Source organism: Crocodylus siamensis, chromosome 2 (assembly GCF_052110815.1).
Source record: "Crocodylus siamensis isolate JL-2025a chromosome 2, ASM5211081v1, whole genome shotgun sequence".
Classification (NCBI taxonomy): Eukaryota; Metazoa; Chordata; order Crocodylia; family Crocodylidae; genus Crocodylus; species Crocodylus siamensis.
In genome coordinates, this window is record NC_143396.1 from 8,076,189 (window position 1) to 8,097,313 (window position 21,125).

The 21,125-nt window shown below is 63.0% G+C and overlaps 1 protein-coding gene and 1 pseudogene across 3 annotated transcripts in view; one reads left to right on the forward strand and one right to left on the reverse strand.

Annotated features, from left to right (window-relative positions):
* The window catches only part of ADAM33 (ADAM metallopeptidase domain 33), a 54,018-nt gene extending 33,697 nt beyond the window's left edge, over positions 1-20,321 (reverse strand). Inside the window, exons 1-4 of one of the 3 annotated variants that reach the window (XM_090035111.1) lie at positions 20,206-20,321; positions 17,239-17,321; positions 8,954-9,030; positions 727-805 (exon numbers count right to left, since the gene is read on the reverse strand). In XM_090035111.1, the coding sequence (XP_089891237.1) occupies positions 727-805; positions 8,954-9,030; positions 17,239-17,321; positions 20,206-20,275 (309 nt within the window). In that variant the 5' untranslated portion in view covers positions 20,276-20,321. Of the gene's footprint in view, positions 1-726; positions 806-8,953; positions 9,031-17,238; positions 17,322-20,169 lie in introns of all 3 variants that reach the window. The other 2 variants (XM_090035110.1, XM_090035108.1) reach the window with 2 other exon arrangements.
* LOC149869843 (U2 spliceosomal RNA) lies at positions 15,071-15,281 on the forward strand (annotated as a pseudogene).
* Positions 20,322-21,125: the final 804 nt, after the last annotated feature.

Consider the following 21,125-nt stretch of genomic DNA (forward strand, 5'->3'; position numbering starts at 1 on the left):
CCAGCCTTTAGGCATGGTATTTTTAGCCAGCCCGCAGCTGGCCTCGGCACAGAAGCTGACCACCCCGCTCTGGTTTGTCTCTCGAGGTATTTATAGCGAGTGCCCGGCCCTGCAAACACCCTGAAACCACAGAGACGGTGCAGCAGCCTCCCTCGTCTGGGGCTTGAGCTCGACCACGCTCCTGACCGTCGTCTTGCCGCGGGAGCAGGGCTCCTGGGTTCCCTCCTTGCTGCGTTTCTCCAACCTGTCCGCCCGTGTCCGTGCAGCGTGGAGCAAACGGGTAACTAGGTCTAGCTAAAGGAACGGTCTTCCTGCCACCATCGTCTCACCTCTTCCCCGACTAGGGCCAAAACCAGCAATTGGCATTGTGAATAGGTCCAAAACGGGGAAGTCACCCCAAAGCCGGGGCGTTCCTCTTGCTTTTTGGCTTCAGATTGTACGATTTTGTTAAAATGTTAATACTGGAAAACCGCCTGCCCTGTGCAGGAGGATGCGGCCTCCCGCACCAGGAGAGGGGAGCTGGCTCCGGCAAGGGCACGGCTATGTGACTGGCCCAAGGTCCCCCAGGAAGTCAGTGGCAGAGCCTCCTACATCTCCCAGCTGGTGCCCTCACCACTGAACTACCGGCCCTTTGCCCTCCCCTCCACCCCTTACTTGTTCATAGCCGAGGTCCCGGCTCTGTGCTGGTGCAGAGAGGAAGGGGTATCACCCAAATACTGCACTCACCGTGTGGTTGGGAGACACGGTCACCGCCCGCCCGTCCGCCGTGTAGTGCGTCTCGGTGTAGCCCGGTGACAGCAGCCTGCTGGGAGAGAAGCACACAAGACCCTGATGAGGAGCCCGAAGTTTGTCCTCACCCGTCTGCGCGGGGTGGCAGCGCAGTGTCGCGGGGTCAGTGCCAGGAAAGGCTCCTTTCCACCCCCCCGGCAGCACAGAGGAAACCCCCCCACCTCTCCTCCAGCCCCTGCTCCTCCCGAAGGGCAGATGCAGGGAGCCGCGGGCCAAACAGGCGCTGGGAATTATTGACACTCGGGTGAAATCCAGAGCAGGGGATTTAATGGGGCCGGGAGGATGTCGCTTCTTGGATCCAAACACCCGCCTTTCACATCGATCTAGTATGTGCCGTAACATGCGCTGCCTGATCGAGGGTGCATGCGCACACCAATGCACACACGCAAAGCTGTGCACTGCACACCAACATATTCATGAATGCACACACATGAACACCCGTGCTACTGCTCACGCCAGCCCAAGACGCCCGCTCCCCTTTGCATGCATGCATGCAAATATACCCTTGCGCATTATTGCACCACAAATAGACATGAACCCCAAGGGAGCCTGGGCTGCGTGGGGAGGGGGGTGTGCAGGGGGAGGAAGGCCAGGGCTTGGCTGGAGGAGGGAGCAGGGTCCAGGGTGCCTGGAGACTGCAGCTGCCATGGTGATGGAGATGTGGGAGGCTCTGCCACTGACTTCCTGGGGACCTTGGTCCACTCACATAGCCGTGCCTGGAAAACAGGGCATGTCTCTGCCTCGCAGGGTGGGCCGAGGATAGCAGCAGCGGGGTCCTGGGGCCAGGAAAGCAGCCGCGGGGTCTGAGACAGAGCCCCAGTGAGCCAGTGCACGGCTCCGCAGCTGCGCACGCTCTCCCGCCAGCCTCGCCACGAGGCTCCACAGCTGACACACATTCGGCCGCTCGCTGACAAATCGCTTCCTGCTGTTTGGCCGGCAGAGAGAGCAGCCTCGGGAACGGAGACAAGGAATTCAGAAGAGCCAGAGCCGCGGCCGCCAGCTTTCGCGGCCTGGCGCGGGGGCGTCTCGGGGAGGGGACTCGACTGAAACGACCCTGGAGGAGGTGAGACAGCCAACGAGGGGCTCCAGCAGGGCTGTCAGAGAAAGGCAGGGCCTCATCTCTCTTCTCATCAACAATCGCTGCCTTCCTGGCTTTTAAAAAAGCCTTGAAAAGGCCTGCCTGAGTTTGCAGACAGCCTGAAATGACCGAGCCGAGAGGCAGGAACGAAGTGGTGACAACATGCTGGGGGGACATTGCAAGCACCATCCATGCTATCCCTTCACCGCTGGTCCCCATCTCTCTCAAAAGGACGTCAGAGGATTAGAAAAGGTCCACAGAAGGGCAACCAGAAGGAGGAGCGACTAAAAAGCCTAGGATCTTCCACTTGGAAAAGATGCAGCTGCCAAGGTTTATAAAGTCAGGGCAAGGGGGTTGTTCCCCATGTCCCAGAATAGACCAGAACTTAATGAGTACCTGCCGAAACGAGGCGGCGAACGGTTTAAAATTAACAAGAGAAAGGACTTTTTTTTTTAAGTAACATGTAGTTAACTTGTGGGATTCACTGCCACAGGAGGCGGTGCCGGCAGAGAGCACTGCCAGAGCCGACAAGGGACCAGATAAATTCATGGGTGGCAGATCTATCAATGGGTTGGGGGTGTTTCCTCTGGCATCTTTAAACCAATGATGATGGATGCCTGAGCGGGGATTAAATAGGGATGGAGCGGTGTAGAGACGCCCGGTTCAGTGCTGTCCTTCTATGGCATCCACTTCTGCCACTGTCGGAGACCAAATACTGGGCTAGATGGACGAGTGACCATGTGGCACTGCTGACCATCGCCCATTGCCCGCTTTGTCCAGAGCATCCTCGCCGCCCCTCACCTGCCAACCCAACCCCTGACGACTCCTGGCCTGTCTTCGCCGCAGAGCGCTGCGAAGGCAAAGGACAGGGCAGGAGGGGTTAAGACCAACAGCGGCATCGCGTGTCTCCCGCGTGAACCAACGCCTTGATTTTCACTCAAACACAGCTGCTGCAGAGCACGTGAGCCTGGCCACAGAACCGGCTCTGTCGGGAAGCACCCGGGGCCACGGCCAGGCACCTTGCTTGGAGAGACATGACGTTATCCCACCCTGGGGAGCCCCCAGAGCGGAGCTGCACCACCCCAGAGCAAATGCCGCAGGATGGCCAGCGTCCCAAGGGGACGCCCGCACGCAGCTCCTCGCCTGGGGGCCCGGGGACCACGGACACGCCAGCCCCCAGCTGAGCCCTGCCAGGAGGGAACATCCACGCACTGGTTCGAAGGGGCGAGGAGGCGCAGGACCCACCAGCCTTTCCTCTCCAGGATGTTGATGGAAATGCCAACAGACGTCCACAGCCAGGAGCGGGGTCCGGCTGGAGGGTCCTCGCCAGCCACGACCTTGCTTTAGTGGCAGGTCTCTGTTCCTATAGGAAGATCTGACCTCAAGAGCTAGGCTCCAGCTGGGGAGATGCAGCAGGAGCCATTGGATCCCAGCAGAAGACCTGGCCCTGAAATACGACTGCCCTCGCCCTTGGCCTGGCCGCAGATGTTTTATTCTGCACATAAAAAGGGGAAGGAGCACAGGGAGGAAAACAACCGCAAAAACAACAAAAAAACAAGCAGCTGATCGCTCCCTCCCCTGGCTTCTCATCAAGCAACCAGCCCAGACGCAACATGTACTCGTGGATGCTTTGATGCCTTCCTGGATCCCCCGCCCCTGCCCCTGCCCACCCGCAGCTCCCGGCACTAAATTGGGTGGCGCGACCGTTTGTGCCTGGCCCTGGAGGGCAGAGACCAAGCTCTGCTCTTGCCAATGCAAAAATCGAAGCCTTTTCCACCGGCTTCGGGGCAGCTGCTCCAGTCTCAGAGAGAGCCGGGGAACGAGCTGGCAGGAGGCTCAGGGGCGAAGGCCTGGGACCGATGCCAATTTTTAGTTTCCTTACCAGGTTCCTAGGTCTAAATCGCTGCCCTACGCCAAGGCGGTGACAGACCCAGCCTGGCTAATCCCACACGGGAGGGAGATGGCAGCGGTGATAAACAGCAGCGGAATAACCGGGAGCTGTCAGAGGTTGCTAATGCTCTTCCCCAGCTCACCAGGTACCACGTGGCGCCGCGCTTCCTTTCATTTACATCTCATGTCAAAGCTGCTTTTGAAAGCTCAGTCCAGTCCATCCCCATCCCACCCCCTGGCCCTGAAGGGGACAGAAAAGCTGGCTCATTTCGCATCACTCCAGACCAACCTCTGGATGCAACCCAGCAGATGCAACCTCTGGACTCCTGACGGAGAAGTGCGGCTCCCATCACGGGGCCAGAGGCCGAGCCAGACGTGGTACAAATGAGATTTCACACCCTCCCCCAGCATCTACCGCCCTGCTGCATTTAGCCACAACCTTTCCCGCCTGCAACGACACCGCCGCCAAGCAGCGCGTGGGCACGGCAGGGCGTGGGGCGGGACGGTTACCTGCATCGCCTCCGGCCGACTGCTGGCAGCAGAAAGCAGTGTTTTGAACCAGAACGGAAAATCTCCACCCAAGCCACAAAGAGGTTTCGTGGCAGTTCTCCTCGTGGTTTTGCAATGAGCAGCATTGTGGGGAAAGAGTAAACAACACGGGCAGGTTGGAAGGACTTTTTGGCTGCTTATAAACATGCTCCTTTCCTCTTACCCAAGGACATTCAGGCCATGGGGAGGACTCATTAAAGGGGTCAGGAGTCCCCATACAGGTCATCCCCCCTCTTACAGGGTCCAATCCAAAGCTGCCAATGGGGGTCTCCAGAGCTTACCCACAGGTAGCATTTCATCCAGAGCTGTACATGTACCCGTGTGCATATGGGCATACCTACCAGCGACCCCACGTATGCACACCTGTGTAGCAAACAGCTATGCATGCACCATCCCATGGCACAACCCTCCTGCCTGGGCTCACAGCTCTCCATCCCACGCTGAGGGACCAACCTGCTGCATGTGTTACACAGAAGGGGTGCGCCTGGTCTGGAGCAGACAGCAGTGGCAAGCTGCTACCACCTCGATCAGAGGGGAGGAGACGCACACTTTGGCCTTCAAGCATGTAGACACGCACAGCCTCACGCTTGGCCTTTGCTGCTCCTGACTATGCTTGCCCCTTTTGCACGTGCACATGCACATAGGTGCACGCCTTTGCACGCCTGCCTCCTTGCACGCCCATGCTCTGCCTCTGGCCTCTGCTTTCCGCTCCGAGCTGGAGTCATGACTCACCGAGCTCTTTTCCCAGCTCAGCGTTTTTCAGCGCAGCCCACCCTGCCTCCCCCGCTTCCAGCCTGCACTTCGTTCCCACAGCTGCCGGCTGGCCGCCAGCGAGCCTGGCTCCAAACGCTGACAGCCGGATCATGATGGAGGAGGAGCAGGACAGCTATAAAAGCTGGAAGCAGAGACCCCAAGCAGGGGTCGCAGCCCATAAAATTAAGCCTGGATGAAAGTCAAAGTCTTCCCTAGGCACCGCTGTCTCTGGACAAACCATTTGCACCACACGATGAGCCCCTCTGGCTCTGCCCCTTGGTTTCTGGTGCCCCCCGAAGCTGAATGCACCCCTGCTCCACAACGAGAGGGAGCGTGGCCGCTCTAGGTGTGGTTTCTGTGTTTTAAGCCTACAAAAATACCACGCAGTTACACAGGCACTCAGATGCACATGCAGCACACCCCCCTCCTCCAGCACCTGCTTCCAGGAAGCCAGGAAACACCTCCATACAGGTGCAAAACCTCACAGCTCAGCCAAGGCCCTGCCAGCTTCTGCGCTGCTTGGTTGGAAACACCGCTCAGCCCAGTGCAACGTGTGAAGAGTGAGCCTGGCGCTTGGGAAACAATAAATCCCTGGGGAACAAGCAGCACCAGCACCCGCTGTGGGCTCCCAGCTGAGACTGGCTGGAGAGACGCCATGCACCGTATCTGGGATGAGACCCACCAGCGCACTTGCAGACCGGCTGTTTGAGGGGACTGAGCCGCCTGCTGCTGTCCCAGGTTAAGCCCGAGTTTGTGGGGGTGCAGACTCGAGCCCATCCCCAAGCTCCAGCCCAGCTCGTCTTGCAACCCAGGACCTTCAGTGCCCGACCTGGCCCCCCAGGGATGCTGCAGAGCCAGCTGCAAGCAGTGGGCTGGAGAGAGGAGCCGTGCCTCTGCTAACTCCAGCCCAGGCCTTGCTCCCTCCTTCACCCTCGCTGCACAAAGCTGGCAGCGGGCCATGCACATACCCCCATCGGCACCAAGAATACCCCCTAATCCAGCCCCAGCAGCCAAGAAAAGGGGGGTGGACGGAGCAGGAGAGGGCCCGGGGGCAGGCTCCAGGACCGTGCCAGCCCAGAGCCAGCTCAGGCTCCCAGATGTGGAGCTGCAGCCGCTCCAGCCAGATGTGGGGAAGAGAGAACCAGGACGCACCAGAGGTGGAGGACCCGCCTCCCCCCACCGCCAGGAGTGGTGTAAATCAGGAAGAACTCCCCTGGGATCAGCAGAAACCAGCCGGAAGAAAGGCCTCGGAGCCCATCGCCAGCCACCTGCAGCTGGGACGAATTTGTGTGGGCCCGGTGTCATCAGTGGCGAGCGGGAAAGGTGGACCCACGGCGGACCTCGTTGCCACGGAAAGAGCTCAGACGCCAGGGCGATGGGCAGCAGCAGGACAAATGCTGACCGCCACGGCTCACTGGGGTCACTCAGCCAGGGACAATGCCCACCCAGGAGGCTGCAGCCGTGCCAAGGGCCTCCGGCCCGGCGCTGGAGGAGATGCCTGACCGCTCCTCCCTCCCTCCCTCGCCCTGGTTACTTTGGAGCCCGCATCTCCCCATTTGCTTTGGTTTCCAAAACCAAGTCTACCTTCCCCAGAGCTTCCTGCCCGGGCCGGGCTCCAAGCTAAATGAGGGCTGCAGCAGGCACGCTGGCAGCAGGAGTCGGAGAGCTGGAGCCTCCCTCTCCCTTGCTTCCCCCCGCTCGTCTGCATGGACGCGGGTGGAGAAATCACACGGTCTGAGGACGCTTTGGAGCCAGGAGCTGAGCAACATGAACAAACCCACCCCGGCCCTGCAAAGAGCCCAGCCGGGAAGGTGCAGGGGCACAGGCTAACGCCTCTTAGCACCTTGCCCTCACCCTCCCGGCCCACGGCTAACGAGTCTGCACAACTTTGGGGCTCTCACCGGTGCCGGCCCAGCATCTGGATCCCAGCAGGACGGACCTGCTGCGGGGACCAGGCTCACCCGGGGAGGTGAGGAGCAGGGGTCTAACACGGCCCGTGTCTGGCAAAGACCGGACCCCCGCGGCAGGGTTTCCAAAAAGAGTCACAGAGAAGGCATCGAGCTCTGAACATCTGGGACGTCCGAGAGAAGCAAGAGCCTCCGACTAGTGCAACGTCCCGGGTGTTTCTCCCACAGGCTCTTTGGAGGGTGCTGTGTAAAGGAGGACCAGCCAGCCCCGCTGTGGACAGCGGGGGGGGGGGGGGGGGGGGGGGGGGGGGGGACCGGGCTGGGCCGACAGTTCAGGACCCCAGGGGCATGCAAAACTGGCTGTTGAGTGCAGGGTGGATGGAGGGTGGGAGCAGGGGTGGAGGCCTGGGCGGGCCGCGGAAAGAGTGATTAGCTCCTATCTTAGGCGCTGGCTGGCAGGAAGCTCACGGGCCGGGCGCTTCCCCTGCAGGGCAACACAGCTGGGCAGGGCCGGTCGCTGCACGATCCTTTCCTGGGAAAAGTGTGATCATCCCGCTGCCCTGCCCAGGGCCTGTGAAGGGGAATCAGAGCCAGGCGCCCAGGGGAGGCACAGGGCATCGCTCCGTTGGGTGATGATGAGCCAGAAGATACCAACAAGGCTACTGGTACCCAGGGCTGCATGGGTAGAAGCGCTGCCCGCAGACGGAGGGCAGCGATTCTTCCCCTCTATTCGGCGCGGGGGAGGCCACATCTGGAGTCCTGTGTCCAGCTGTGGGCCCCCAACTACAGAAAGGATGTGGACAAGCTGGAGAGAGTCCAGCGGAGGGCAATAGAAAATGGTTGGGGGCTGGGAGACAGGACTGGTGAGGAGTGGCTGAGGGAAATGGGCTGAGTCTGCAGAAGAGAAGACCGAGGGGGATTGAATAGCAGCCTTCACCTCCCTGCAGGGGGGCTGCACAGAGGATGGAGCTGGGCTGGTCTCAGTGGGGGCAGATGACAGAAGGAGCAATGGGCTCAAGCTGCAGCAAGGGAAGTTGAGGTTGGACATTAGGAAAAACTCTCACTAGGAGGCTGCTAAAACACTGGAACAGGCTACCTAGAGAGGCGGTGGACTCTCCATCCTCAGAGGGTTTTAAGACACAGCCTTGGCTGGGATGATATAGTTGGGGCTGGTCCTGCTTGGAGCAGAGGGTTGGGCTAGACGTGACCTCCTGCAGTGCAGGAACCGGGGGCAGCCAGGTCCTCTGTGCAGATGCATCGCTGGCTGGGTCCCCCGTGCATCGCAGCCCATGAGACAGGACAGCAAGAGCAGCCTTCCCCAGAAGGCATGAGCCCCTTCCTCTGCTCCATCTTGTAGGGGGGTCGGGGGGAGAAATGCAACCAGCCTCTAGCTGCGCCGGCTACAGTCACCACTGGAGCTTTACACCGCAGCGTGCCGCGGTGACCTGCTCCACGTACCACTGCAAAGCCACACGGGCAACGCAGCCCAGCCGGGCTCCGCACAGCAGGGTGGGATGGGGGCCCCCCGCTTTCTCACAGACCCCCGTTCACGTGCGCTCTGCCCAGGGCAGCCCTCCCCGCTGCGTCTCGCTGGCTGCCCTCGGACCGGAAGCTGAATATCCTCTCTCCAGCCTCGCGGGTTCGAACTGCCAGGGCGCGACCCGCGTGCAAAACCACCCGTGGCACCGGGCAGCACAGACGCCCGCTCCGAGCCCCCCAGCCGCACTCCCGGCAGGCTCCGGGCAGGCAGCCGCAGCCTAAACAGTCTGGCAGACTCTCCCCCGCCGAGCGCCAGAGTCCAAGCAGATCGGCTTTCGGCGGTGGCTCTGTGCCCGGAGCGAGGAGATGCCAGGCAGGGGAGGGGCAGGGACCCTCGGTCTCGGAGGTTCGGGCGTCCAGCTTCGGGGAGCCGTTTCCACCCGGTGCACCCAGACCCTTCGGGCCCAGACAGCCAGGACCCCCCTCGCGCGGCGACGGAGACACTTACTGATTCTTCTCCAGTGCCAGGATGAGCTCCCGGCCCCCCGCCGTCACCGCCACGTCCCCTCGGGCGGGCGCCGGCACCTGTGGGGAAGAGGAGCGGGTCAGCAAGGAAGCCCCGGAGGCAACGCCACAGGGCCTGGCCCTGAGCCGTCCCCGGGCAGGGAGGGAACAAGGGGGTGCCGTGCCCAGGGGACCCCGGGGGGGTCACCTTGCCATCCCTGCCGGCGGCCACGTCATCCGCCCCGCACCCAGGGCTCCGTCAGCCTGGGCAGGGCATTGGCAGCAGCAGTAGGTTGTTACCCTCTCTGTTGGTGCCACTGGGGGACAGCGTGGCTCTAACGCAGGGACCATCACACCGGGCCTCAGAAGGACGCGGCAGCCCGCCTGGGAAGGGGTAGAGGCCCCAGCACTTGGAGCACTTCAGCTCCCTGCAATGCCCCGCAGCTCAGCCCGACCCACCCAGAGCCCTTCCCCAGACCTGGCAACTTCCCCTCCCCCTTCGCAGCTGGGAAGGGGGGACGGCTGCTGGGGGGACTGTCTGCTTTGCAGTGATGGGAACAGACCCAGGGCCCGGCTGGCCCGGGGGAGGCAGGAGGGTGCTCTCGTCTCGGGGGTGAGGCTAAGGGACAGGCCCAGGGTCAGCCAGGGAGGGCTGTGGCACGTAAGCGGCCAAGAATGGATGTGGGGCCCGGTCAGCAAGTCCTGCCCCCTGCTCCATCACCGCACCCCAGGGCAAGACTGAATCCAGCCCTTGCTTCCTCCCTGCTCCGCTTCCTCGGGCCGGGCCTGGTGCCCGGCAGCGGGGTGACGGCACGCTTCGTCATGCCAGGGCCGGGGAATAAATAGCCTGGCTTCCAGGCACCGGATGCTGCACAGCTGCCGGACGACCGCGCGCTGACTCAGCGGCCCCAGGTTTCTGTCCGAGGCCGGGCTGCGAGTCCAGGGCACCACATCCGCCCCCAGCACCCAGTCCCAGCTGTCCAAACCACCCCGTGCCTCCGAGATGAGGGCTGCCGAAGCTCCCGCCAGGGCTCTGCCAGGCCACCCCTGAAGCGGGACCGGTCCCCACCGGACCAGCCGCTAGGACGGTGAACCACAGAGCAAGGCCGGAGTCCCTGCGCTGCCCACAGGGGCCCGGTCAGCAGAGAGACCGGGCAACGCAACGATGCCCAGCTCAGCCGCGGCTGAGCGAAGAGGAGCCGGGGCGCAGCCTCAGAGACAGAGCTTCATCTGTGCATGGGTGTGCGTGCACACACACACGAACATGTGTACACCCATAGACACAGGCACACCTACATGCATGCTGACATTTACATACACATGCACACAAACATGGAGGCACATGTACGCACATACTTCCACAAGCACACCTACGTATGAGCACACACGTGCACACATACACATGAACCTATGAATGCATCCATACCTGCACACGCACATCCGTGTGCGCACACACGCATGCACGCAAACATGCACCCACGTGAGCACGTCCCCGAGCGCACACATACACAACACTTCCGTGCGAATGCACATGTGTACGCACACACACGCACATGGACACACCGCCTCCCCCCGTCTCTGGGAGGACTCTGCCAGCGGAGGAGCACATAAAAGGAGCAGTGCGCCACTGCCCAGGCTCCTGCCTCCTCCACGGAGGATGGGGTCCTTGGGGGAAGGAGACCCCTGCCTCCGGCCCAGCCCCAGCCTGGGAACAGCCCCTGCCTGGAGAGTTTCCAGGTGCCTCCTGCGAACACCACGAGACTTGTCCCACCTCGGAGGTTTGGTCTCCGTGTACCCTCGCTGCCAGGGGGGTCCTAAAGCCCCTGCTCCCTATGACCCACGTTACACGCATCACGCAACTGCCCAGTTAAGTGCACGTGGCTACAACCTGGCTAATTAACTATCGCGCTTTAAAAAGGTCCGACCAGATACAAAGTTAGAGCTGGGACACTTTATAGCTGGTTTCTAACCTCCCAGTCGTGGGGGTGCACCAGGTGCTGCCCCTGCTGGGAATCCCATCCACGGCCGGATCGCAGCCGCAGGAGCTTGCTCCTCACGTGCTCCCCCCAGCAATAAGGCGTGCGAGGGTCAGATGCTGGATCCCACCATTGCGCCTCCCGCCAGCCACGTGACAGGCGTCACGTCCTACCGCGCCGTGACCCGGACGTCTAGAGGGGCCCTCGGTAGCCCGTCGGCCACCAAGGGGGGGTTTCTGACGGCATGTAAAGGCCTAACTCCAACGAAAGGCTGAGGAGGAGGAGGTTTGGGCACTTGTGACTTGGAAAAAGCTCCGTGCCCAGTGATGTAGGATGACGAGACAGCGGCTCCTAAGCCACTTGGGCGCCCGACTGCCCCCCCCCCCCCCCGTCTCTCTGCAAGCCACATCTGGACATGCTCACAGCTCCGGCTAGCACAGACGGAGACCCCACCGCAGACAGGCCCCGCGGCCTCGGGGCCAGGCCACACGGGTGGAGGCTCCTGCAGCTTCCCCGCCGCCTCCCCCAGCGCGAGATCTTTCCAGCTCCAAAAAAGGAGACGAGACACGACAGTAAAAAATCCACAGTTGCCCCGAAAGCCCTTTAGTCATCCCCAAAGCGCGGCCGCGTGGCTGCCAGCACCGGGGGGTGGGACCGGGTCCTCGGCGGGGTGGGGGCGCACGATATACGGACAAGGGAATCGGAGGCGGGGGCCCGTCCTTGGGAACGGGTTGTATTTTTAGAACATGATCTTATACAGACATTGCCTCTTGGCCAAACATGGTCTGCGTGGGGCTTTTTTTTCTGTCAGCTTCCCTTCTACACCCCGTTTCGGTCCCGGATCTCTCTTCCCAGCCCCCCCCCCCGACTCCATCCCCTGCACGGCGAAGTCTCGCTCCTTTAAATTCCCCAGCAATTACACCGCCCGTTCACATCAGCGCCTTCTTGGCAGCCGGCTCCTTGCAAACTGCACTCTTAAAGCACCAACGCCGCTCCTCTTGCACCCCCCCGCCCGGACTTGACGGCAGCCCCCCCCCCCCGTCCCTGCCTCAGTTTGCCTTCCTGTGAAATGGGGCTGCTGCGGGGCGCTCGGCGCTGCGGGGATGACTCGGCTGCGTCTCGGGAACGAGCCTGCTGCCACCCACCGAGGAGCTGTGCGCAACGCAACCCGGAGGCCCGGGCGAGGAGCCTCCGTATCAGCAGAGAGCAGAGGCCACGATGGCTTTCCTAGCTGGAAAGCTGCATGAACGAGCTGTGTGCTGCCCGCCTGGGAGGGATCCACGAGGCAGGAACCGGCCGAGCGCTGCCCCCAAGTTCGCTCTCACCGTACCGGTGCCCAGCCTCATCTTCATAACTTTCGGGGCCAGGAGCACCCCGGGTCTGCCCGGCACCGGGCTGGAAGGGGCCGCGGGCGCCAGGCCGAGGGCACAGAGCAATGCATCCGTGTCCAGCACGAGGGACGCCACCAAAACTCAGCCTGCAGCGTTCACAAGGGGCTGGGCAAGCTGCAAATTTTTTGCACTTTTGTACGGTTTTCTCGTAGACGCACTACCTCATCCTCACAGCGCTTCTCGGGAGGGCTCATCTCTCCCCTCTGTGTCCAAAAGGGGAAACTGAGGCACATCAAAGGGCAGCGTTGTGCTGGAGGGGAGACAACACCTTGCTTGGGACCCCGGTCCGTGCTTAAACAGCTCTCTGTGCGTGGGCAGGCTACGTGCTCGTTTCCAAGGCTGCTGCTCCAGTGGTCTCCCACCTACGCACGTGGCCCTCTCCGTCGTGGCACGAACCGGTTCGCACAGCTCGCTCGGCCGGGAACCGCGTGCTCCTGTCACGAGGCCTCGGAGGCAGGCGATGCGACCCTACACCTCCCTCCAGGGCCCGCACCAGGCCGGAGGGGTGGCAGCCGGCAAGAGCAGCCGGCGGCACAGCTGGCTGGGTGATGCACCGAGCAAGGGAGGACTTCATCTCAGGAAACAGGATGCAAGAGACATCCGCCCGCCCGCCCGCAGGGAGCCCACGCCCCGGGGCAGCTGGGACGAAGCCAGCAGGGCCCAGCAAAGCAGCCCATGCACCTGCACCCACGTGTGTAGATGGGAAGCCAGCCTTGGAAACAAGCACCAAGCCCGTCCACACAGGGAGATCTGTTTAAGCACGGACCAGCCCTAAAAGACATGTTGCAACAGCAACAAAGACGGAGGCCCGAGGGTTTGCACGGCGCTGCAGCTCAAGCTAGATGACTCCCGTGGCCTCGCCTGGCATCTGGGACCCCCTGCTCGCGTTGCGGTGCCAGGAGCCATGCAGCTGCCGGGCTGGGCACGTGGCTTTGCAGAGCCCACCTGGGAAGGACGCAGGCTCTGAGCCAAGGAGCCGGGGGGTATGAACAGGCGCAGGCCCTGTTAGGCAGGAGAATCGAGGCCCCCTGGATCCGAGCAACAGCTCCCCTGGCATCCGGGCAGGCGAGGGCCAAGGTCTCCCCAGTCCTGGGACCCGGACTCTCCGCTCAGTCCAGTTCCTCCAGAGACTGAGGCTGAAGACATCGGGGGTCTGCTTGGAGGTCTCAGCCCTAAGGGACCCTGGAGAGCTGCGCTCACGGGGGTACAAGAGGAGGATACAGACAGCGCCACTCTCCTGACCAGCACCCACTCCTCGCACGCGCACCCCGGGCTGCCCAGCTCTGCTACGGTCCCCGCACCCTCACCCCGCTGTGGCCTGACTCACCTGCCTCTCCCCCAGCCCCACCATCCTCAGCCAGGGCCCGAACACGACTCTCGTGCTATAATGCATTGCACCGCATGCAGCTTGCCCAGCCGGCCCGCGGCTCCCGGGCTCGTTCTGCCAGCCTGTCCCAGGGAGAGGGGCAGGGCTGAAGGCACCCAGGCCCTGACTCCGATGCAAAACCCTCCTTGCCTGGGTCTGCGCCAGCGTCCGAGCCCGATGCAGAGAGGGTGCAAAGGGGAGACCCCCACCAGCGGCTGGAGAGGAGGAGGAGGAGAGTCCCCATGCCCCCTGACCTGCTCCTGGCAGGGCCGCGCGAGCCCCTCCTGGCTTGTGGGGCCCTGCCCATGCAAGGAGCGGAGGGTGGGGGGCAAGCATCTGGAAACCGCTTCCACGTGTGCCGTAAGGAGAAGCAGATGCTGCTCCTTACGCCCGGCTGCCGCGCTGCCGACGGGCCCTTGCTGGAGGGGGGTCCCTGGGCCAGCAGGGATCCCCGGGACCCCAGTCTGCGGGGATGCCCCGGGCCCAGGAGCACACAGGGCAGCACCCTGTTGAGACGCACGCCAGCCCAGGCATCGCCAAGCGCCACGTACGGGGGGGGTGAGAGACGTGGGCAAGACTCAAAAGCCACGTGCACGCACCGCAGGGTGAGACCGGGGCCGGGGATACTGAAGGCTCCTGCCCAGCTCCAGCAGCACCGACCTGGGAGTCCGGGGGCTGTGGCTCCCCGCAGGGCTGCACCTGCAGACGCTGAAGCAGCACGTAGCATCTCTCTGTCCCGCCTCTCCGGGGTGGCGGGCAACACATTTGGGTCTGGAAGTGGGGCGGGAAGGGGCCTCCGGAGGCCCCAAGCCAGGATCGGCCCCGCCCAGACCAGCCCAGACAAAACCCATCGTCTCCACCCTTAGCAAAACACCACATTCAGCCCTGCCACATCACACCCGCACCTGCCCCAGCGAGACCGCAGCGGCCGACATCCTGCTGCTATAACAGGCTGTTCACGCACGCCCGAGAGGCCCCGGCTACAGAGGAAGCCCCCCGCCCAACTCCGTCCCATCTGACCACGGGGTAAAACTCCTCCCTGACCCCCGCACGTGGCCGGTTTGACCCCGAGCAGAGGGGCAGGATGCTCTAGCCAGGAAGCCCCCGCTTTAAGTCCCAGCGGGAGCCTTGGCGCAGCCCCAATACCTCCGAGGGAGGTTTAGCACGTGGAGCAGGAAGGTGGGCCGAGCACAGCCCAGAAGCCTGGGAAGTCCCCACGGTCCAACCCAGACACCTCCATCATCCCGGACCAGGGGCCGGCCCGCTTCTTCTTGAAGACCTGCCGTGCTGGAGAGCGCGCACCTTCCCCGGCATCTCGCCCGCTGCGGGGAGGACGGGTCTGTGCCCTGGGCACGGGCTCCGGCTGGCTGGGAAGGTCCCTGGGGCAGACCCCTCTGCTCGCCTCCTGTTTGGCTGTAGCAAATTTTTCTTGTGGCAGAGACATGCTCATGTGGGGCTTTTGGCCTGCTGATATGTCCTCCATAGGAGGTCTATACTGAGCAGATTCTTTTTGGTATTGGTAGGTGGAACCGGAGCGTGCTCCGTCCACTCCATGCATTGACCTGGGATTGCAGTGCTTCCAGGACCGGTGCAAAAAAAAAAAAAAAAAACTTCCAGGACTGGTGCAAAAAAAAAAAAAAGGCTGCAATTAGAGGCTGGGGGCACCCGGGGAGAAACGCAGCTCAGCTCAGGCCACGCACAGCGGGACCGCGTGCTGCACCGAGCACTGGGTCTCCCAGCCGGGCTGGGATGGTGCCGGCCAGAAGCGTTCCTGGAAAAGGAGGCACGAACCGGCCCCTGAGAAACGCGGGATCCCGGGAAAAGCTGAAAGGTCACCGGCCCGGCCACGAGTCCCGAGGACTCGGCCATGCTGCGCCGGACCCGGAGACCAGGCGACGGCTGGAGGAGACTCCCCCGACCTCTGCCCTGCAGCCGCGGACAGGGCACGACCCCGGTTCCCCGCTCGGGCCCCGCGTCCCGCTGAAGGCTGGGGGAAAGGGGCCGCGTCGCGCGGGTCCACTTGCAACCGCGGCCAAAGGGGGGTTGTTTCCGGGTGGGCCCCCGGCTCTCAGGCAGAGGGCACAGGAAGGAGCAAGCACTGGGCGAGTCTGCTCCCCGACTTCGGTCGCGCCCTGCAGGGCCAAGCTCTCGATCTGCGCCGGAGCGCGCGGGAGGGAGCAGCGCCGGCCCCGGGGTAGCCGGCGCCCGCGGCGCGTGGTCTCAGCCGGAGTTTCCCACCCCTGCTGAGAGGCAGCCGCTCCCACGCGAGGCATCTCCCCGAGCCCAGTCGCTACGGGCCAGGGGGCTGCTGGCTCCGAACCGTGCCAGGCCGGGGTCGCGCCAGCCTCCAAGACGAGCGCATTTAGAGCACCCCACGCAAGCCGCTTGGCCGGAGGGAGAGGGGGCTCGATGGGACCGCCAGAGGAAGCCTCGGGGATCAGCTGGCACCCCCCCCCCAAACAAGACCCCCTCGTCTTGCAGTGTCTGGAGCCAGCCGAGGCAGAACAGATGCCGGGAAATGAGCAGAGGGGGCTTTCCCCTCCCTCCCGACTACCCCGGCAGCGAGGGGGGCTTGCAGGGGGCCTCCCCTCCCCCCGACGAGACTCCAGGCGCAGGGACAGAGGCAGCCGTACAAACAAACCTCCCCGCTGTCCCACATTCCCCGGCTCCACTATATATAGCGCTGGCTGCTCTCCCCCGGGCCCGTCATCCACTAGGAATGGAGCAAACCCTTGCGACGGGCCGACCGTGGGAGACCCCGATCCACCAAAGGGCTGGGGCTCGGGATGGCCGGGCAAGCTGGGAGCTGGCTGACCCCACCGCAGGGGCGGGCAAGGATCCCATCCCGGGGGAGGCGGAGGGATGAAAGCTGCGAGCCCCAGAAGGCAGAGGCTGCGATTTCCACGCCACCTGGCACCTCTTCCAGCTTGCCCGGGCTGCGTGAATCGCCCCTGGGAGCTGGGCAAACAGCAAACCTACCCCCTCTGCCTTGGACGTCCCCGCCGTGCAACCTGCTTACTGTACAGCAGCCTCCACGCCCCGTGCTTTTCGCTGCCTCCGCCCCGGGAGCCCTTAAGATGACGGGCGCCAGGCCGAGGAAGCCGTGCAGGCAGCTGGCACCGCATCCGCCCGCACCCCTGCTCCTGTCCCGGGTGGGGCCGAGCTGGGGCAACCTCAACCGTCCCAGCAAGGCGGAAGAGACAGGCCTGCTGGCAGCAGCTGCTGCTTTCTGGGTGTCCCCCCGGGAAACAGAAACAGGAGAGACAAAGAAATCCTCTTTCAGTCACTCCCCAGCCTCCGGGCAGCCCGTCTTTCTGGGCCAAGGGGGTGGAGATGCGAGGCCGCTCTCGGTGCCCAATGCTGCGTCTGAGGTCCTCCTGCACCTTGAAAACGCCCTCCGGGCTCGATCGCATTTGCTGCTTGCAAATCGCCGCAGAGACAAGGCGATGGATGAAGGTGGCACTCAACAGTATCCCCGCAAGGCTTCCCCGCCAGGCCGCCGGCGCGCGGGAGGAAGGGAAACCCACCCGCGTGTCCTCTGCCCCGCTGCACGCACCTTCTCCGCCACGCTGACCGCTCGCCGGTGGCGTCCTCCCAGGACCCAGTGAGGGGTGACCACGTCCCCGCGCGGCGACAGCCCTAGGAAAGAGAGCAGAGATCAGAGGGGCGGCGGTGGGGACTACCCTCCAACAAACACCAAACCCCGGGATGAGGGCCGGGAAACGCGCGTGGGGCGGGCGAAGCCCCTTGGAGACCTCTGCCTTGTCTAGAGGGTGACAGAGGCCAGAAATAGTCGAGCTCCTTCTCCCTGCAAACTGCCGAGATGAGAGAGGCTGCAGGGCTGGCTTCGCTGCTCGGCGCCTGCGACGGAGCGAGGATTTGAACCCCGGCCCCGCAGGCCTCAGACGCTGCCCCGGCTGCTGAACCGTCCTCCCTCCGCAGAGGAGCGGGCCTCCACGAAGGCAACACGCAGCGCTGCGGGGGCTTCGGGGCATCGCCTGAAGCCATCACGGGCTTAGGTCGGCTTTGGTATCGAACCTAGGCTCAGGGCCCGCCGCGTCTAGCTCGGCCCCGCTCGCCCACACAAACCCTCCGAGCGGGGCACGTGCGACGCCAGGGGCTGCTGCGGCGGCCGCCCCCAAAACTCGCTCCGCAACGACCCCGACTGCTCAGTGGTTTCGGAGCGCCCAGGGGGCCGGGGCCCGCGATTCGGACGCAAGGAGGACAACCAAAGATTCAGCCTGACCGTTACAAAGGCATTCTTGCCCATTCATAACCGAGGAGGAAGTGAAACGCCCTCCGTTACTTTAAAAACCAAAGGATCGAAGCCACCCGATCGAAGCCAAACGCAGCGTCAAAGATAACGAATCAGCCGCTGCTGGAGGAAAACACGTGAAACGCCCAAAACTTCACGGGCTCTTGCAAAACATGGAGCGAGGGGCTCCTGCAGAAGAAGCGCCTGTTTTCCTTCAGTGAAAGTTTGGGCCCAGCTGCAGTTCCCCCGGACAGGGTTACGGAGACAGAGGAACCGCAGGCGCTTTGCTTCCAGGCTTGTTTCGGTTCCTCCGGGCAGCCCTTCAACAGGGCCGGAGGGGAGAAGTGAAAAACTGAGCGTCTGATAACAACGGCTGGGGCCGGTAAAGGCACGAAGGAATTTAAAATAACCAGACCCTCCAAAAAACTCGGGCGCGTTCATGTCCCACGGGGTCCCTGATGCGCTGCTCTTAGCCCGGCGGCCCGGGGAGGGGTCTTGCAGGCCGCCTACTCTTCCGGGGGTCCCTCTGGCCACAAGCAGTCGAGGAAGAGACGGCTGTTTCTCAGCCTTTTGGGGCCCCCACCCCTTGGGAACTCGGCTTTTTTCTCTTTTTTACTACAGAAAAATATGAAGATGTGCTTTTCCGTAGCAAAAAAACTCGAGGCCGCAACAGGGGAGGCTGGTTTCACACGGTGGATTGCTAGTCGAAATCTATGAGTTTGCCTCGTGTCTGCACACTTCACAGTGCTCATCTTGGGTGACCCCCTTAATAGGGTCTCCCGGGACCCCGGTTGAGGGTTGCTGGACGAGGCGTTACGTCCAAAGGACTCCACGAAAACACCCCGCTCCGGCCTTTCAGGCCCCATACCAGAGTCCAGCCGCACAGCACCGCAATTCAGCACCTCCACAGCTCGCACTGAAAACCCCTCGCAACCGAGTGCCACCGAACGAGCCCAACTTGATCCCAACCCCGCAGCCGGTCCTACAAAAGACGGCACCCTCAGAGAGCCTTGCATCCGTTCTGCACCATCGCGGCTACAGCCTCGCCCTTGCGCTACCTAGAAAGCGGATTTTTTTCATTTTCCATAGGAGGATCTCAATGACTTGCCGGTAAATAGTTAGCGCCGTTTTTCAGAAGCAAAGAAGAAGAAACTGAGGCACTAAGGGGATGTGGGGGGACCCGGGAGCTGGTGCCTGAGCTGGGCCAAGCACCGGGGACCAGTTCTCTGTTGCAGTTCCCGGTTTTACTGCAATGGGGATCCCCAGATCGGGAGCGGAAAGGAGAACCAGCCCTTCTCTCTTCCTCCTGCCTGGACCCGGGAAACGGTGGCTGGGGGCCGGGGGGTGAGGCAGGCCGAGCCGCCGAGGGCTTTGGGTTCGGATGGACACAGAAGTTACCAAAAGGCTGAACTTCTGCTTTGGGAAAACGGGCAAGTTCAAGGTCTTCAGCTGCCTGGGAAAGCTTCCCTCCCCTGACCCCCCATCCAGCTGTGCTCCTGGGCAGGGTGGGGAAGGGGATGGGACGAGCCCATCCAGGGCAGCGACGAGGGACGCGTGGGCCTCTGACAAGAGCCACCGAGGTGCCACCAACACACTCAAGTGCAAGGCCAGTCCAAGCTAAATAAATCCCATCGCAGGCGCGCGGTCCACGGGCAGCCCTCCGCGGCGGGCAGGGGCTCTCGGGCGTCCCCCCTGCGAGGAAGGAGGTGGCGAAGCACCATGGGGGCCCTGTGGCACTGTGCACACGCGTGTGCCCTTGGCAGGGCACAGCCCACAGCTGAAGACACTTGGCTCCCCTCCGCCTGGCCCAGCAGTCTCCTGCCTTTGCCTGTGCCACTCCCGCCCGCCAGGCTCGGACTGACCCCATCCCGGGCCTGGCCCTCCCCGCACGCACGCACGCGTGTGCACGCATGGGTGAGCACACACAGGCCTGCAGAGACACGCGTGCGCCGGCACAGACAGACACGGAGACGCGTGTGGACAGGGCACGCGCGCGGGCACAGACACAGCGCCGCACGCGTGCATGCACACAAAGACACGCACGCATCCCCTCGCAGAGGCTCAAACACGCGCACAGACACGTTTGCACGCGCGCCCACCCACCCACACGGACCCTTTTACATGCACTTGCACCCAGTTACACTCTCTGGCGCGCACGTCCGTGCACACGCTCGAACCCCCCCCCCCCCCGCGCGCGCTCTCGCACACGCACCCGCGCTCTCGCACACGCACCCGCGCTCTCGCACGTACTCCCGCGCACACGCTCACCCGGCGGCTCGGCGGCTCCCGCCCGGCCCGGCAGCGCCAGCAGCAGCCCCAGCAGCGCCGCGCTCGCCATGCCCGGCCCGGCCCGGCTCTGCCCGCGCCCCCGCCGCCGCCGCCGCCGCTTTATACCGCCCCCGCCCCGCCCCGCCCCGCCCCGCCCCCGGCTTCGTGCCCCCCCGGGGCTCCGCTCGTGCCTGACCGTACGCAGGCTGAAGGGGCTTTTCCCCCCTCTTCCTTTCAGCTTCCCCCGTACGCTTCAGGCAGGGCCGAGTTCCGGAGCAGAAGGCGGGGTAGAGAAGAGACCCACGCGATGTGCGGCCACGCTGATGAGTATAAAACCAGAGCCTGAAGGTGACTGGTCCTTACCGGCCGTGTCGGAAGTCAAAATAGTGCTTGTCATGGGGAACGGAGTGACCATAGCAGAGGGCGGCACAGCCAGTCCCCGGACCGTGCCCAAAACCAGGAGTAAAACGTGATGGAAAGAAGGCAAACTAAGGCAAAGGCAGGCCCGAGGGCCCTGCTACACATTCAAAGACAAGCAGGGCCCTACCCGGCTGTAGAGTTGTTACACATTTTCAAGAACTCACTTTATAGCTGGATAGCCATTTTTGTCACTTGATAATTACTTTGCCCACATGGCTGGTGATGCTGTGATGGACCAAGTCATCACGTGATCATTTCTTGCGTGACTGACCAGTTCATTGCGTGACCGTTACTTTGTACACACAGCCAGTCTAACCATATTGCACGATGAACCAAGTAATTGCATAACGGCCGTAACATGTAGCAGGGGTCTGAGCAGGGCTTCTTGGTCCCCACAATGCCCTGCTGCCTGAGGACACTGTAGTGCCTCGATGCAACCCGGATCTACCCCTGCAGGATTTCCTTCTAGTTATTATTAAAGCTTTGTGCCCAAAGGCTCG